At 40.7% G+C, this 19,431-nt stretch overlaps 1 protein-coding gene across 17 annotated transcripts in view; it reads left to right on the plus strand.

Annotated features, from left to right (window-relative positions):
- Window positions 1-19,431, plus strand: part of ANKS1B (ankyrin repeat and sterile alpha motif domain containing 1B) — an 870,204-nt gene that overhangs the window by 770,919 nt on the left and 79,854 nt on the right. For all 17 annotated transcript variants that reach the window (XM_059726322.1, XM_059726321.1, XM_019480905.2 and 14 more), the window contains one exon: window positions 18,673-18,780. In XM_059726322.1, the coding sequence (XP_059582305.1) occupies window positions 18,673-18,780 (108 nt within the window). The remainder of the gene's footprint in view (window positions 1-18,672; window positions 18,781-19,431) is intronic.

Here is a 19,431-nt window from a genome sequence, read left to right on the forward strand (position 1 = left end):
TTTTATTGGATCAAGTGAGTAGTTGGGATAAAGTTAGACCATCTTTGAATGCAAAATATTCCTCATCTGATCTGACCAGAACAAGCCAGGCACAGGATAGTAAAGAACAGTTTGGGAGAGGGTTAGAGAAATTTCCAGGGGTAGCAGAAACACAATTAGCAGAAGAAGCTGACTCCTGGGATATCAAAGCCTATTAAAAGGGAAGAGGGTCATTCTCACCTTTTATGTATGAAAATATTTGAGGAGTCAGGTAAGTTATAATGTGCTGTAGAACCACTGTCAGTGTTTAGTCCTTGGCTTTTAGTGTCCAGCCAGCTTCTGAATTCTTGTTTTCAGGTTTGCCTTTCAAAGGTGTTAGCTAGATGTCCCCTGAGTACAAGGATAGTGAGCTCTGAGAAGGAGTGGTTGTTCTGTGAGAAATGTGTTCCTTATGCTGTGTGTATGTGTTGTCAGAGAGAGCCTAAGAAATCCTTGCCTCATAATTTCTGGACCATCACAGCTATAGCATCACTCTTACACTACTACAGACCTTATTAACATAATAACTTTTCAAGGATGATGAGTTTGGCAAATGGTGTCTAGTAACTTGCACAGAACACTGGAACTGAAAAACTTCAGAGCATAGGTGCCAACTTTGGTTTTTGCCAGTGGGTGCCTGAAGATGTAAACACCCTCCCCACCTTCCCCCCACAAAATATGGTAGTTTAAACTCACCGTGTTCCTGCACTAAGCCCCACGCATGCCCAGAAGAGGCAGCACATTACTTCAGCCCAGCTCCCCTGACATCTATAAAGTTCAAGTGCTTTAGTGGGACTTTTTTGGTGCTTTTATCTAATAGCTGATTGAATCAGCTTTAGCTTAAAGTGCTGAAAAGCCCTGCTGAAGCACCCAACCTTTACAGACACCACAGAGCTGGGTTGAAGTAATGCACTGCTTCTTCTGGTAAAGTGTGGGTTTTTTTAAGGTTTTTAACATCTGCAAGCAGCCCAGTGGGTGCTGAGCACCCGCTGATTTTTTTTGGTGGGTGCTTAATCCCTGGAGTACCCACAGAGTTGGTACCTATGCTACAGAGTACATCTTTAACATTGAATTTTAGACACTTGGCTCACAGCAGGAGAGAGTACCTAAACTCCCATATCTTAGTTGGAATATTGGAAGTTGGTGAATTACATAGATATATATACTAAATTAAAAAAAGATGAATGGGACACATTTCTGAATAGAACTCATAAAAATATGGAATTAGTCTCCTAAAAATCAGAAAGTAACCCCAGTGATTAAATTGAGAAGATGTTATGAAGAAATTTAGTTTACCAAAAATGTCTTTAATCTTTTCCTTAAATGTTTTTCAGATCTTTTACTTAAATAACAAAATTCACTTTCACTGCAGTGCAGTGCAGAAATTGTTTTCTTAGGCTGCTGAATCTCTATAGCAAATCTGGAACAAAAAAATAGTGCAGTTCATGAGAAGAAATATTCTGAGCTCTGGAGGTATAGAAACTGTGTGTTACAGCAGGGGTAAAAAAAGAATTGAAAAGTCAATATTCATATGTGGACTTAGTCACCTACACTTTGCTGCATCTTGAATATAAAAAATAGAGGATTAAAGAAAATAATGTATATGGGATATGCAAATGAATAATTATTTGAAATAATTTTTAGAGGTGTAACAATATATAGGTTGCATGTTGGATCAGCACCAATAAAAGGAAAGTTAACATTATTGGCTGTGGGCTTCTTTTTGGTCAGTTCAGAGGCGTGAGGAGGGGGGAAAATTCCTCACCACTGCACACACCCCCAGGGGAGGTGTCGGGGGTATGTGCCCCTCCAGATTTGTGCACGGAGTGAGGGTGAGCTGCCCACTGTGGGCTCAGGGCCAGGTGCAGCATCAGCTTCTTCCCGATGTTGGGGGGCTGGGATGGGGCTGGGCTTGGGGTGGGTGGGGGCAGGGTGGGCAGCAACATCTGGAGGCGTGGCTATGGGGGAGCTATGGGGAATTTTGGGATGGCCATAGCCCCCTAAGTCCCCCCCAAGCATCACCTCTCCTTGGGGCACTCCGTTCTGCTGTCTCTCCCTCGGGAGGGGCATGTAGGGCTTCCAAGGGAAAGGCAGCAGAGCAGAGTGCCCCAAGCAGGGGTAGTGTTGGGGAACACTTGGGTTATGGCCACCCCAAAATTCCCCGTAGCCACCCCATCCGAGTGTTGCCGTCACTGCAGGAAGTGCCTGGTGCAGCCGCAGTATGCAGCCTGCCCTCACCCTGTGCACAAGTCTGGAGGGGCACATGCCACCCATGCCTCCCCCAAGGGTGTGTGCAGTGGCAGGGACCCGCCCCCTTTGCACCCTTTTGTGGTCCCTGGATGAGCCACTCTTGGCTCCATCCCAGTTCTGGGGTCACATTCACTGCCCTGGCTGGACAGCACCTGTCCCTGCCCTTGCCCCAGCCCCTGCCTTTGCCCTATTCCATCCCTTACTATGGGGGCCTTGATCTGCTCATCTCATGCCCCTTCCCTCCCCATACCCCTTCTTCCCCACAGAGTTACTGGCACGATGCTGCTTTCCAAGCTGCCAGGATGCATCCTGTAAATCGGCTATTGGATTGGTAACAGCCAATATGGCTGGTTAATAGTCAGCTATCAGTAACATCTTTATCAGTGCGCCCCTAATTATTTTTAATTAGCAATGCCTGAAAATGCCTTATTTAGTTAGTTAGTTTAAAAACAATCAGTTATTCAATGTTGTAGTTCTCAGCAGAAATACATTTTAAATCTAAATACATAAGTAAATATGTCCCAAGAGGTTACATATTACAACTCACTGAAGAAATACCTAAATTATATTATTATTTAATCATTTGTAATGCAGGTTTCCCTCCCTCCCCCCCCTTGTTATTCATACTGGTTCTGCCCTTCTGATTCATTATTAATCATAGCTCATATGGTGCCTTGGTGTACAGTGTTGATGACAGGCTTTTTTATGTTGTATTGAGTTAATTTGATCTGTATTATAGCTTATATTTGTGGAGCGATGATGTGAAAACCTGTTTTGTTTCACAAGAATATTATTAATTAACATTCATATATTATGTATTTCAGTGGATCATAAGAAAGTAGGGCTGGAAAGGACCTTGGGAGGTCACCTATTACTGCCCTCTGCTCAATACAGGATCATCCCTGACTGAAACATTCCAGTCACATGTCTTTCTAACCTGCTCTTAAAATGGATAGAGATTCCACAATCTCTTTAGGTAGCCTGTTCTGATTTTTACCACCCTCATAGTGATTATGTTTCATAGATTGTAAAGGGCTGGAAGGGACCTTGGAAGATCATCAGGTCCAGTCCCCTAGTGCTAGTCAGTTCTTCCTAATCTCCAACCTAAATTTCCTGTGCTGCAGTCTGAGGTCATTGCTTCTAGCTCTCCTCCCTAGAGCCACAGAGAAAAGGTTATCTTCATCCACTTTATATGAACCCTTCAAGTATTTGAAGACGATTATCAAATCTCCTCTCTGTGTTCTCTTCTCCAAACTAAATAATCCATTTTTTCTCCCTTTCCTCATCAGTCATGTTTCCCAGGCCTCTAATCATTTTTGTTGCTCTCTGTTGAACTTTTTCTAATTTTTTCTGTGAAGTTCTTGAAGTATGGGATGTGGTACTAGAGGTGAGGCCTCAGCAGTATTAAGCAAGCGTGGAAGAATCTTTTTCCTTGATTTGCAAATGACCCTTCTGTTAATATAACCCAGTAGTTGGCTTTTTTTGCAACAGGAGCATATTATCAGTTCGTATTTAGCTTATGGTCCACTCTAACCCCCAAGACCTTCTCTGCTGTACTTCAGCCTAGCCAGCCATTCCCTAGTCTGTATTTGTGCATGAAATTATTCTGTCTCAAGTGCAAGACTTTGCACTTGTCTTTTGTGAATTTCATCTGATTGATTTTGGACCATTTCTCCAGTTTATTCCGATCATTCCAAATCCTATCCCTACTGTCTAGAGTATCTACAGCTCCACTCAACTTGGTGTCGTTTGCAAATTTGGTAAGCATCCACTCGTTCCCATGTTCTAAATCATTAATGAAGATGTTAATCAATACTGGACCCAGGACAGAACCTTGCAAAACCCCACTTGATAACTCCTGCCAACTAGACATTGAACCATTGATGGCTACTCATTAAGCATGATGATCCAACTAGCCATGTATCCATCTTTCATCTTCTAGGCTGTATTTCCCTACCTTATTAATCAGAATGTTGTGGAAGACCATGTCAAAAGCCTTGCTAAAATCAAGGTATAGCATGATTACCGCTCCATCCACAGAGCCTGCCACTGTATCATAGAAGGAAATAAAGGTGATGAAGCATGATTTGCTCTTGGTTAATCCATGCTGGCTGTTCCTGTTATTCTAGGTGCCTTGATCATGTGCTTCATAATCTTTCCCGGTATTGAAATCAGGCTGACTGATCTATAATTCCCTTGAATCCTCTTTTTTCCCTTTCTTAAAAATGGGCACTATACTTTCTGCCCTTTTCCAATTATTCAGGACCTTACCGGGCCTCCACAAGTTCTCAAAGACAATCGCTAATGGCTCTGAAATTACTTCACCAATTGCTTTAGTACTCTAGGAGGTATCCTATCCAACCCTGCCAACTGGAAAAATCTAGCATCTCTAAGTAATCCCTAACTTGTTCTTCACTAGGGTAGTCTGCTTGTCTTTCTCTGTCTTTGCTGCCTACCACACTTATCATCTGGTAGTTGACTTTATTCATGAAGACTGAAGTAAAAAAAACAACAAATACCTCTGCCTTCTCTTCATTATCTGTAATGAGATTGCCTTTTGCATTTGTACTTTGGTTGGTTTTCTTTTTACTTTTGCCATACTTATAGATCCCTTTTCATTGACTTCTATGTCCCTTTCCAGTTCCATCTCAAATCATGGAGGAGCACGAGAAGGCATGGAAGAGGCACTGGTTTTTCATTTGTTTGGCTTCGTACCCATAGAAATATGGTGCTGTTTGCCTGGAAAACTCTGATAGCTGGAGGCAGTCTAAGGAGCCTGTTATCCAGAGACAAGGGAAAATATAACTGCCAAAATGTAAAGAGATGTTATAAAAAAGATAATGATTAATTGATTTCTATACAAAGGAAAGAGGAAGCTATATTTGAGAAAATCATGACACTTAAGAATCAGAATGATTAGGCATGGGATCAAGAAATTCTGTTGAGTTATTGTGTTTGGAGATATTCAAAAAGTAGGGATATCCACATGGGGACAATTTGGAAATTATTATGAGCATGATCTCACGCTCTGTCCTGTTTATATATGAGTCTCAGTCCTGCAGAGAACACAGGCCTGCTAATGGCAATATAGCTTCATGCAGACCCAGAGGTCTACCACTGTGATGCTAACTGCGCAATTTGGATTTATTATTATTATTATTATTATTATTACTATTACTACTATTATTACATGTACTTGGAAGGGTTTTTATCAGTATCCTTAGCACTGTTTTGCCATCCTGGGACTTTACTCCCAGGGTCTACAGAGGGTTCATTGTAGCAAGCATGTGGTCCTCAGATAAAGACCAAAAGATACACATCCTTCCTTCACCTCTCCTATAAAGATCAGAATCTTTCCCCTTTGAGGAAGTCCTTTGAGAAATGATTTTCCACTGTGACCTTTGAAAACAGAGCTGAGGAGGGGAATATGACATTGTTCTATAGTGACAGTCCATTGCAGTACTTTTTTTAAGGGGAAAATTGGACAGGAAATTATAGAAAGAGGAGGCTTATAGAAAGGGAGTCTACTAACCCATCCATTGGATCAGAATACTGCAAGCACCACCCTTTTCATTGCTATCTGTCAAAAATGAGTTATGCTAGGATGTGAAGATATTATCATATGTTTCTTCTTTTAAAAAAAAAAAAATCATACCTTAAAAAGGGGGGAAAAAAGCTGTGTAAGGGATGAACAAAAAAGTGTCTGGGGGAGTGTGGGGTGGTGTGCATTCTGAACTGGTTTGTAACAGTAACTGAGAACCTGCCTCCAATTTGGAAAGCTCCTCAGCATGATTTGCTATTTGTTTCTTCCTTTTTCGATACATTGAATGTTTAATGGAATAATCTTCATAAGGAAGATGTTTCTAAATTGAACAGCCTTATGCTTTCCATTTTTTCATGTAGTGCAGGCTACAATCATTTGTGTTTAAATGTGTGATATCTCTTGGAGTTAAAAGGGGAAAATGTAAGCTGTTGATGGCCGAACTTCTTTGCCATTTTATTTGTATCTTTTTGTAACTTCAGTTTTTGATGATGTTCCTTCCTGCTTTTACCTCAAGCCCGAAGAGAAAAAGATATTTTGAGAAGTGCTTTTGCTATCCATTCGCTGCCCTTAGTGAAGTTAATTCGGCTGTCCTGCTGTGCTTCTAGAGGCTGTTCTCTGCCACCCACTGTTCTTCTTCCTCATAGATTAAGAGGCAAAGTACCATGCTACACCAGCCTGTGATGTATGGTACTATGTGGCAGAGGTGGCCATTGTCTTTTCAAGATAGTAACTCTATGAAGTTTAGATTAGACTCTGACAACACTGCTGTACTGTTGGGTACATCAGAGGGCAGTAGACATCCTTATTTCTTTCTGTGATTTTGACATACTAACATATTGACATTTTCAGCTATGGATTTTGTTCCAGAATTAGAATTTTATATTTTTCTTTTTGCAATTCTCCCTTTTTAATGTGACTATATTTTTAAAATACTCTATAAATAAGTAATTCAGGAATCACATGCTATAGCGCAGGGGTTTTCAACCTTTTTTAGACTAAGTACCCCTGGTGCCTGAATGCCAAGCAGGGGGGCGATGACGCATGGCTGGACACTGAGCAGGGAGGTGAGGATGGTGCGTGGGCGGACGGGGATAGAGTGCTGCTGTCTCCCAGGAGCAGGGCCGGGGCAGAGCAGGAAAGCTCAGCAGGCTGGGGTGAGGGCAGCGGCACCCCTCTACGGGGGGGAAGCTCACCGGGTTGGTGTGTGGTGGTGGCGGCCACTGCATGCAAGCTTCTTCGCCCCTCAGAGGGGTGCCACTGCCCTTGCCCCGCCTCAGCCCTGCTCGTGGGAGGTGGCAGTGCTTCATCCCCGCCTGCCCGTGCATGCCCCCTAGGCCCAGTTCAAGTACCCCCATGGGTACCCATACCCCCGGTTGACAACCCCTGCTATAAAGGATAAGGATGAGTGACAGTGGCAAATATTTGGACAAGTGTGTGCTTTATTCCCCACCCTTCACTGCTTAGCATAAAACAGCCTGGAGTCAAGCAAAAACTTGTGTTCAGTACTAGTTTTGCTTTAGTTGGATATTTGAGGATTGTGCCCATTTTCAGATTACTTTGCAGAGTAACTAAATGGAAAAATTTCAAATGCAATAAGAAAAAATAGATTTTCAACCACAGAGCTATGTGACTGATAAATATATTAGCAAATGGAATATCCTTTTAAATTAAATTGACTTTTCTTATAAGCATTTGTTGCAGGCATTATCAATTTTTTCCCTTACATTTGAAACTTGCCTTTTGTTCATGAAGAGATTGCATTAAATGTAACCTCAGCATGTTGCTAATATGAAAAAATATAAGAGGTTCTGCATTATCAGAAAGAGTATCTAACATGATATTAATTTTTACATTATATTTTATTTTAATTTTAAGGTGTATGATGTAAATAAGTGTATCTTCAGTATCCTATTCTACTATATTTTTAATTGTGTAATTCAATCGTCTTCAGCCTGAACTTGAAAAACAAATAATTTTTACTATTTGCATTTCAGTAACTACTTTTTCTTTAATTAAGTGCAACATGATGTACTTTTTATACCAAGTGGCAAGTCTTTATTTGCTTTGTTTGGTATTCATAAGAGGAATATTAATCATCACAAATTATTTTGGCAGTTAAAATAAAATATAATTTTATTTTGTAAATCAATGACCACTTACTAAAAGGGGCTAAAATTATCTGTTTCTTTATGTATAGAATCTGTCCTTGATAGAACTGTGCCATACTCAGAAAACATGTCCATTTTATTTCAATCACTGTCTCCCAGTTTTCTATAGAGATGTATATTTCTATATATCACCACTCTAATTGCTGTTCATCATTGTGTTCCGACGCCAGGTGCTTCATTAATTGTGAAGTATTTGAAATACTTTCCAAGATTAGAACACTATATAATTTATATATTAACATGAATTGGTTTTGGCTTCTCTATTATTCAAGTAACGCTGTAAGGGAAAAGGGGTTAACACATGGAAATTGTGGATTCTATGGGCCAGCATGGAAGGTCACATTGCAAGTAGGCTAGAAGAAATGTCCAACATTCTTGTGGCCCTGTCCACCTCCAGAACTGGATCTTGAGGATCCTCTACTTCATTTCATAGGCATAGGTAGAATCCAGTAGAGATAAGGAGCTCTGCAGCAAGTACTTGCACTAGTACTTGATTTGGGAATTCATTTCACATCTTTAATTGCCGCATACTCTAGCGACATCTCTATCAACACTCTATCGGCCAGCCTGAGTGATCTGGCTTTGTGAGAATGGATAGAGTGTGTTTCACCCTTTGTATGTATAAACCAGTTTATTAATTGAAGCTGTTTAAATATTGTAAGATATGTTTAGCATCATGTAGAACAAGCTAGGCTGATAATGATTGTGATAATCTTTGTGTGGATGTAGGTATAATGGACTTTTTTTCCACAAGCCATCAATGTAACCAAAAATTTTACACACATGTACAAAATCATAGGTTACATCTGCTTCTTGTAAAAACATTAAACCAAGAGGTTTAAAAAGTCTGTGAATTTTAGCTTAGCTTTAATTAATAAAGCTTGTTCTAAGAAAGTGGTTCAACAGAGTGAGACCAATCATCAGGAGATTAACTGAATATTATTATTGGCCAGGTCTAATTTAATTGTCTTCTCCTAATTTCTATCATAAAGAAATTAAATTAATAACTTTCAGATGAATTATTAAAGATCCTCATTGCAAGGACAAAATCAGCAGTATTATTTTATTGTTTTAGACAACCCAAAAGCATGAAAGCTTACACTGTAATATTTTTTCTTGAGACACCCCAGATTCTGCCATTGAAATCAGTAAGAATTTTGAAGCAGGTTGCTGACAGTATTTAGCCCAGAACATACAGTGAAGGGCTTATTCTTCTCCCCCTGAAGCCAGTGACACAACTCCAAATTACTTCAAGAGCAGGATATGAGACAACCCCTCTCAAGACCCTGAAAAAGATAATTAAATATAATGGCTGTGAATCTGATCATGTTTTCCACTGTTTTTATAACAGTGTTACTATACTGACTCAGTGAAAGTATTTTTAATTTACAGCAATGGCGCATATTATAGAGTTGAGACCCATAATTCCAGGTTTTGTTTAATTATGGAAGACATAGCCCTGCTGGCCCATCAGAAACCTTACAATACACACATGCATTGAGTTACATAATTTAGCCTTATTTTTCTGGTTAAAGTCTGTTTAGCTCACTTCCAGCTTACAGAAACAGAATTTATTAGGCAACCATCTGTCCTTGTGAAATGTTGTCACCAAGACAACTTGGCATATGCTTCCAATTGGTTAATAAATATAGTAGGATAATGACACATGTCCCGTATCGTTTATAAACCAGTCTCTCACCAATTTGTTACACACGGAAGTAATTACTTCCATTAAGACAGTGACAATGAGAAGTGTTGTCTTGTGTCCAGTTGTATTGCAGTACCTTTTACCTCAAGGTAAGTATGAACAAGAGCATCCTTTTTTCAAAGGTTCTGTGAAAATACTTCTACTGTGGTAAGCATGGAATGGCTTCTCTAATATTCGGCATCTGTGTAAAGGTTGGGAAGGACTAAGAATTCGCTATCCTACAATTCCATGCCTTAACAGGGTGACTGGATAGTTGTGTCAAAATGTAGCCAAAAGTTCATGCTCCATTGAACTGTGTTAATTTTCACTGAATTTGTCCATGGCTGGTACTGAGAAGCTGTAGGGTCATTCAGCATGGCACTTACATGGGCCCAGTTATTTCTGTCTATTACCTATATGTGCTAGGGATGTGAAAGGTTTAATGTTTAAACCATAAATATATTTATATCAGTAATGCATTACCTGTTAACATTTAGCACTGGGCACAGTCGGGTGGGGAAGGGAAGCAGCATGGTGCATCAGGAACAGGAAGGCGGCAGGGCAGGCTAGAGAGAGGGAAGGAGGGAGGAAGAGAGGAGGGGAAGGAGGGGAAGGCGGGACTAATACCCTATGAAGTTAAAGAAGAAAACAGAGGGTGACTTAATGACTCATCAGTTAAGCAATTAGCTGCTTGTTCACAGGTTCTTCCTCCCTCCCAGTGTGCCAATGGCTGCAGTAGGCTGGGAAAGCTCCTTGCCTGCTACTGCTGCTGCTGGTGGCGGCTTCACATGGGCTGTATTGACTGGTGGGGCTTACCACCACCTCTTCCCCCTTCCCTTGTCAGAGGGCCCCAGGAGCAGCTCCCAGCAGCAGCTAGGTCCAAGCTGCTGTAACCTATATAATTAGAGGAGGTTAAACAGATAATTTTTTTAAGAATACTTACATCTTATGTGCCATGTTTCTAAGCGAAAGGGGGCAGCAAAATAACATGGCAGAGCAGGCATCTATGTAAATGGTTCCTACCTCTAAATGGTTTTCCATAGGTTCTCAGGATCCATGTTGTTGAGATCTCTGACACTATGTAGACCTTATGGGGCTCCTAGGATGCTTTAATTGGGAAGGGATGCTTAACAAGAGACCTTGCAAAGGGCAACTTCTGTGCCTTCTAGTGTCTCGGACATCCTGCAGCAGGTTTCCCAACTCAACGTAGCAGTGAGGGCCAGTGTAATTTTATCAGTACTGCAGTTTATGTATATGTATAGTAACCACTTTCTATTACATTTTAATAATTCAGCCATATCTTTCCAAATAGTGAAAGTGATTATACCATGTAATGTATGCCAAGTTTTAGCCTAGGGTGAAATTTTATTGGTGAATTATAGATCAGGGACAACATTTGTGTGAACTGGCAGGCCTGCTTTACTGCAGTTTCTTCCATTTTTTCTTAGAGAAGATTGTGCATAGTTATCATTGCTGCTTTCACCTGACCTTGTTATGACTCAAATGCAGTACTCCAACATTTTAATGTGCATTTAAAAACAAAAAAAAATGGAGAAATATATATTTTTTATTTTAATTGGGTAAATATATTTTAATAATGTGAATGCACAACATTTTACCATGTTTAAAGGCTTATTACAAATATTCAAAATTTACTGTGTCTCAGTAGTCTAACAGCTTACAAGTGTGACTCAAGTTTTCCATAAGCAATTGTGACATTATAATGTAGCTTGAGAGTTCATGGGGAAAAAAATCTGTCAAACTTTGAAACTAATGCTTTTTCACATTGCGATTAGTACAGTAATTGTATTTGGATCTGTTTTAAATCGTGATTGCAAAGCAGCTGGTATCCATGCTTAATATGGTTTCAAAGCACATGATGATTATGTTCAGAAAATGATCTAGATATTTGCTAGGTAGTTCCTTTTAAGGCAGTATTCTGCCATCAGTGTCTAGATGTTTAAATTTTTCAAATGCAAATAGAACTTACATGTTGCACCAGAGTCTGTTCCTCTCTGGTCTCAATAAATACAGTAAGTTTTTCCAGAGAGCTATGGGAAAATTTCTGTTCACAGGCCTCAAGTAAAAGGCTGAACTAATTAGTTGTGTGTGAGGTAGCATTAGATACATGGGTGACCGGTGCCACCTCAGTCAGGGGGGGCACATGCCTCCCCAGTGGCTGGGGGGATGAAGGTCCCCCTGCAGCCAATCTCGCTGACTGGGGCGGGGGGGCCCGCAGCTGATTGCAAGATGGCCGATCATTGCAGCCAATCTCGCTGCGGCCACTTCTGGGAGTGCAACAACACTCCACTCCCCAGCTGGTGCTTCCAGGGGGGCACTGGTACTCCCGCCTGGCCCCCTTGCCTATCGCCTAAGCGGTGAGCGTGACTGGTCAGTGGGTGCATGTGTACCCCCTATGCGTCACCACTGGTTAGATATTAATTCACTTTCCCATTTCTAGAGCTCTTTTTAGACGTTCATGACTCCACACTAGAGTCATGAAGAATTTGTGCCTTAAATTCTTTACTTTTATGGGGACTGTCATCTTACACATTTATACCTTGCACTGCTGTAGTATATGGAAGCACTGAGCACTTTACTTTCTCATCATCAATTTATCCAAGCAAGATCCATATTGTGAAGCAGGAGTTTATTCTCTACCCACAATCTCAGATGTTTCTCCTAGAGCGATCGGCAGTTAAATAGATAATAAAGTTTAATTTCACATTTACAAGGCATTCTTCACAATTCAAGGCCTAAGAACATTTCTTAAATAAATGAAGTTTAAATTCTGGAGAAACTGATGATACCATTAGAGAGGTACTAGGACAGGGATGGCCAACTCATGGCACATATGCCAGAAGTGGCACCAACAGTTGCTGTGCGTAGCATGTGGCAGATCAGGGAGGGGGCAGGGAGCAGAGGGGGTGGGACTTAACTTGTGGCATGCCTTTGAAAAAAGGTTGGCCACCACTGTCCCACTGTTTTAATCTCTATTTCGTTTCTTGTACTGCCTTCAACTCCATGGCATATGAATGCCATTATATGGTAGTATTGAGGTGATGTTATTGCTGGTCCAGGAAGTATACAAGAGGCAAGAATTACTGTGTGTGATATCTTTTTTGGGTGAGATTAGATGCTTCTATTCCATCTGCTACTTAGCTCTGCTGTGTCTGCTCTCCCAGAAGTCTGAGAAAGAATATTGTGGTACCTTAAATTTGCCTATGTCTATCCCATTCATACATTTGGTTCTTGTTTCCCTTTGATTATATAAGACCACCAGACATAAACAGGCTTACTAGAATGCAAGGTGGGGTTGCAAAGTTATTCAAAGAATGCAAAATCATTCAAAATGCAAGGTGGGATTATACTATTTTGTGGTGTGTCTATTATTTGTCAGTGAGAGAGATATAATGACTGTATTATGCCCAAGAATTTTTGCCTATTATATGCTAACTCAGTCCAGTTAGTCTCAGTTCTTACACAGCTGTGGCTGTTAGTACTGTGCTACCTCCTGGTACCATGTCTTTTCTAAACTGCTGCAAAAGAAAGGCAATTGTTTGGGGTTTTTAAATTAAGTAACCTTTTGTAGTCCTCAGAACAGAATGTAGTCTCAGAAAAAATGGGAAGGATTATAAAAATGCACAAGTAAATCATAGCACTCAATCAGAAAAAGAAAAGATAAAGCATAAAAAAAACAGTGCATAAATTAATGTAAACCTTAGCTGGAATAATTTGTGCTTTTCGGCATCTGTATACGTGGAGTCACCAAGGAGTTATCAAGCTATACGTGTTTGGTTTTTAAACATCTGTCAGCTAAATCATAAATCCAAATATAAAATACTGCAGTCATATTTTGTGGATTTGTAACATTCCCTAGTGGAATTTGAGTATGTAGACCAACCATTGGAGAATAAGGAGACAAATACAATATTTAATCTTTGCTCTTGCATTACTCTTTTGACAAGCGACTTGTTTCATTTTCCTTTAATTGTAGTATACCATCAGGCATTATCCATCTTACTAAAATTGATTTTATACTTATTCAAAATGTAAGGTGGAGTTGTACTGTTTTGTGGGATGTATCGTGCTTGTCAGCACAGTACATACGCACATGCTTTTTCATTTCTGATATAAAATTTAGGCTATGCAGAGCCTTAAACTACTGCAGCAGTGTCATGAAAAAATCTAGATGATTTACCATAGTCAAGTGACAAAACTCGTTTCACTGACACACATGAAGTATGCTGCAATCTATACTGCATAATTCTGCATTACATAACAGTCAGGTGCATTGTATTGACTGGCTATAAAATTCAGTGTTTCAGTTATTCCATGTTATCTGATGTTAAAAATATTGGTGGGACACAAGATTACTCTATGGACTAAGGAAATGCAAGAGTCTGATAGCTGTTTGGTATACAACATTGGGATGGCTCTAATCTTATGCTGCTTTAGGCCGTCTTCCCATTACACACTATTGACCCATATTCATGATATTTGACATTTTTGCTAAATACTGTCAAGGATAATCCATCAAAGAACAATTTTTCAGATTATCTGTTGAACTCTCATTTTATAACTTAAAAGTTTAAGTGTTTCAGATAATAAGATTTCATGTTGGGAAGATAGTGAACATTTAGGCAAGAAAAATAGGAAACCCATTGTATATTTTGAAACCAGAACTAAGCAACTTTTATTAACAATGGGTACTGATACATGTGCCAATTGCCTGTTCTGACATGTTCTAATTAGACTCAAATAATCGAGTCTCTTGGAGCGTGCTAATTAGCACACTCTAGCAGCCTTGTTGTCAGATGTATTCAGTGTCCCCACACTTCAAAATGGCAGTGGAGGCACTTTAATAAAGCTTGTTGAATAAGCTTAAGTTAAAGCACCCCCACCACCATTTTGAGGTGTGGGACGCTGAATACACGAGACACTGTGAGCGCTTTAAATAGGCAGCTCCCAAGAGCCACTCTAATTAAAGTGACCCTCCCACCACCCTGGAGCACAAGACTGGGAGCAAAGACTCACACTTGTCTAGTTCCAGTTCCATGATTACATTTGCCTTTGGCCAGAACATATGTTTCTTTAGGGTGCCTCTTTAAATGTCTTCCGAATCAAATTCACAGTGGGTGCATCTATGTGTTCATTAATGCGCCATAGTTACAGCACATTAAGTTTAATACCTGTAAGGACAGGTACTAACTTAATACACCGTAATTGGCGCTACTGTACATTAGTGCAAATGAACTGTCTTTTTGTGATGTTAATGTGCAGTAGACTAAATCTATGCTGTATTAGCTCATTAGCACAGATTTTGCCCGGCACACTAATGCACAGTAGAATTAGTCTACTGCACTCAATGTGTCTTGTGGAGATGCACCCAGTGATCCTTTAGTGAAAGAGCAAACATAATACAAGTTTAGCAGTGTACCTGCTGGTCAGAGCCATACAATTCTCGGGGTTAAGCACACCTTTTCCAAAGTACAATCATTTGGAGACTCCCCTGCAAATATGTAAAGACTTGTTTCTTCTTTTTTCATCTTCAATGGTTTTATGAAGCTTCAGGGAGAATCCGTTATACCAAACCTTATTCTCACAGTGATTTATTAATTAGTAATCCTTTTTATGTTTCTTAGTCATTATTTTCATTGATGAGGTGTTATGGTCAATCCCGTGGAAGGATTTTAGTGTGAGGACAGAGACTTTGAACTGGACTCGAGTCATTGGGAAGACAGTAATGGGCCAAGAGCACTACTAGTTGTGTTCAAAAAATTATTTGACCTGTTACTTTTGGAACACCAGAAGCTTTTGGGGGGTGTTTTGCTTCACTGGCATATATGAGGTGCAGTGGTCAAGTTTGGAGGTTATGAATGTGGGAGTTCCTTTGGCTAGGCTGAAAATAGAGTTCCATCATGAAAATAAATCAGAGATAGAGAAATAGGGTTTGCTTGCTTGTTTGTTTGTTTTGCTTCAGTATTTAATTAGCAGGGATCCTGGTTTTCTCTGTTTAAAAATCCCAAATTCTCCTGCAAAGAATCCAAAATTCTCTGATTAAAACCCCCCAAATCTATGTTTTTCTGTGATTAAGATGAAATACCACTCATATATATAGGTATTAGTTGAACACAATGTTTATTGATATATTTACAATTTTAAAGCAGTGTGGAAGCCTGCCAGTGCCTCAATCATTATAATAAAACAGATTCTAAATAGCTGTATATTTTGACTTTTGATTTTTTTTTACCATAGAAAATCAGAGCTCCCCCTGTCCCCTTCACTCACCAGGATGTAGATTCAGCTGTGGCTGTTCCCCTACTGCTTTGTGGCATGGAGCAACCTTGAAAAGCAGTGCCCTGCCCCTGCCCATGAGGGTGCCCCTCACCCCCAAGCTGCAGACCCCCCTAGTCCTGCAGGTGCCCCTCACTCCCAGTCCACAGTCCCCTGTCTTGGCCGCTGCCCCTTACTCTGAACCCACAGCCTTTGGTTCCCCCATGTATGAGTTTGTAGTGGGTAGTAAGAGAGGGCACAAGTGACATGGTGGACGGGCGCATGCCCCCCTGCAGATTTCGGCTCCCACAGTGGGGTACGGGGCTGCAACCTGGCCAGATCAGCTTCAGCCAGGAGCTGCCTCCATGGCCCAGTGGGCAGAACCCAGCACAGAAGTTAGCCCTGCACCACCATGGCTGCCAAGCTGAGGTGCCTCCTGCCCACCCAGCAGCAGTGGGGGCATTACTCCACGCTGCCATTGACACCATGCCTGATCTTGGCAGCCATGGCACTGTGGTCTCACCCACTGGGCTCTGGTGGCAGCTCCTGCCCAGAGCTGTTCTGGCTCAGCTGCAGCCCTGTGTATGCTGTGCCCTCCCTGCCCACCACACATATTTAGTCCTCCCAAGCATTGAGGAGTTCAGAAAGACCCCCAAGACTGTAGGCTAACTTAATAATCTGGAGGGGAAAGCCTATGACAGTGGGGGATATTTCAGAAGAACCAAGTTCTTCAAAGCACTACTTTCTTCCTGCTAGCATTACCTGAGTAATGTGCTTGAATCAGCAGTAGTTCATGGAGATGCTTCTTATAGCTAGAAATTGAGACTCAATCTTATAGCTAGATTGAGTAAATGGTTTGGTTTGCATTTAATGTAAATTAAAGATAGATCTGTATATTTCCTGCATGCTGGTGACATTAGCTTATGTTGTCTCACTAGCATTCCTAATGTTTCCTATAGACGTGGAATAATATGGGAGAAGAGCACAGGTCTGTGGAACTTAATAGATTGGCTATTAAGGAACAGCTCTCCAGTGACCCAGTGGGCTCAGTCTGGAGGAGAAACTATTTCTATTTCATAGTAGTGCCAGTACCTCTGCATCCCTAGGCAACTGGAGTATTTCATGATCAGATCAAAATATTGCTTAGCATAGGTTCAACATGTAGATATAGTTCCTTGCCTGTCATTAGGAGGAGTTCATCCATTGGATCAATCAGTGCGATATCAGTTCCTTGTCTGGTATGCAGTCAGACTATGAAGGACCTAAGATATTGGTGGCTGAGATGAAATTGGAAACTCTTCCAATTCCTTCTTCTTTTATTTACTTGCTTAAAAATGAGAAGGGTAGTCATTTGTAAGGTCTGTAGTCTACAGTGATGACTTCTTAGCACTATGCCCTATTTTAAGGTGAACAGAAAATTCCTATTAACCAACAGAGTTTCAACACTTCCTGGTCCTAAGTATTCATAGTGCTGCTTTCTGGGGTCTAGGGTTTACAGTGGTGTTCTGGGGCGAATGGAGGCAGTTGTGGTTTATGAGGATATATAGTCTGGAGTGGTTCTGTGCTGTACAATTTTTGGCATCTGTATAAGAGAGCAGAGATTTCTCCCTTCCCTTCTAATGCTGTAGTGTAAGTTTGCAGAAATTCTTTGGCTCAGATTGTTTTCTGCCACTGATACTCTAGTTTTTTACCTTTCCCCTCACCCGCATTTTCCCAAAGTCTCGTGTGTGTGGGGAGGAGAGGGGGAAGAAGGGGCTTGCATGGTAGGGTAAAATAAAGTGTTTTTACTGCTAGAGCACTGATAGAAATAGTTGGGAAATGGCTCTACTGTCTCTGTAATTGTGACAGCCAGTGGAATTCAGCAAGGGCCAAAAGTGTTTGGTTCAGTCCATTTGCTATAGTTTATTGGATTGCAGTGGGGTTTTTTTGTTTTGCTTTGTTTTGTTTTTTCCTTTGTACCTGCAGGAGAGAGTGGTCCAACCAGAATCAGGAGGTGGGTCTATCTTGTGTCTCGTGTGCTTATACCTGCTGAGGGTATAACTGGCTGAGTACAGAGTCTTGAGGTTCCAAGTTCTGAGAAATGTATATTTCTATTGCTGTTCTCTACTTTCCTTTTTCATTTCTTTCCTTTCCTCTTTCTTCCTTATCATCAATGGTATTCTGCACTCTTCTGTCTATAGTTGCTTAGCCCTTCCCCTCCCTGGGTATCCTTTTTTTCTCTCTTGTCTGTGTCCCTACCTTTCCCTCTGCAGTGTTCCCCATTGCTGTTATTTATGCTTTTGTTTCTGTCCCCTCTGGAGTTGGGTCTGTAAGTCTCTCCTCCCATTTCATTTCTCTCTCCACTCTACTGTTTTGCTTGATGGGTTTTTTTTGGTTTGTTTTTTTGGTGGGGAGTTCTTGGTTGTTTGTTTGTTTTTTTAAACTTGCTATACCTGTACCTGCTTTCTTCTGTTCTTTGGGGGGAGGAATGGGGGGCTCTCATTCTCTATCATTCTCTATTTGAACTCTCTCTCTCTTTCTTGCTTTCACTCTCTCTCTCTTGGCAACCTCCTCCTCTTCTCCCATCTGTAATCCTTTATGCTAATCTTTTCATCCATCTCTTTCTATTTTACCCATATAGAGGACTTACCTGTTAAGAGGTTTATTGAAAATCTGTTTTTTTCTGACTGGTTTTTTGTTTAACAGGTTTTAATGGACTCTTCTTACCTGAGCTTTTTGTCATTTTTCAGGTCTTAAAAATCAGCTTGATTGGCCACAGAAAACGCATTTTGGCATCTCTAGGAGACAGGCTTCACGAAGATCCTCCTCAGAAACCACCACGGTCAATAACCCTCAGGGTAAGTTTCTGGTATATTTGTCTGATACCTCGTAAAGTCTGGAGGAAATGCATAAAAGTCAAATAAAAATGAGTGGTCGCTTAGTACCTTAAGCTTATGGACTGGAGTTCATTACTGTTGTTTTCACATTTTTAAAATGCTGCTTGGTTGTTTTTTCTGTAAGTGCAGCTTTATTTGCTTTATTTACAGATAGCTCCCTGAAATCAATTAAATTAAAAATGTATAGATATAAGGTGTTCCTGGGTAGCCAGAAAAGTTTTTCTTCTTCATTTTTCATTAATGTACACTTCTTCAAAATCCTAATCATGGTGTCCTTTAGAATATCCATACTCACTGCTTTATGTATATTTTTATAGATTCATAGATGTTAGGGTCGGAAGGGACCTCAATAGATCATCGAGTCCGACCCCCTGCATAAGCAGGAAAGAGTGCTGGGTCTAGATGACCTCAGCTAGATACTCATCTAACCTCCTCATGAAGACCCCCAGGGTACGGGAGAGCACCACCTCCCTTGGGAGCCCGTTCCAGACCCTGGCCACTCAAACTGTGATGAAGTTCTTCCTAATGTCCAATCTAAATCTGCTCTCTGCTAGCTTGTGGCCATTATTTCTTGTAACCCCCGGGGGCGCCTTGGTGAATAAATACTCACCA

Source organism: Alligator mississippiensis, chromosome 4 (genome assembly GCF_030867095.1).
Source record: "Alligator mississippiensis isolate rAllMis1 chromosome 4, rAllMis1, whole genome shotgun sequence".
Lineage (NCBI taxonomy): Eukaryota > Metazoa > Chordata > Crocodylia > Alligatoridae > Alligator > Alligator mississippiensis.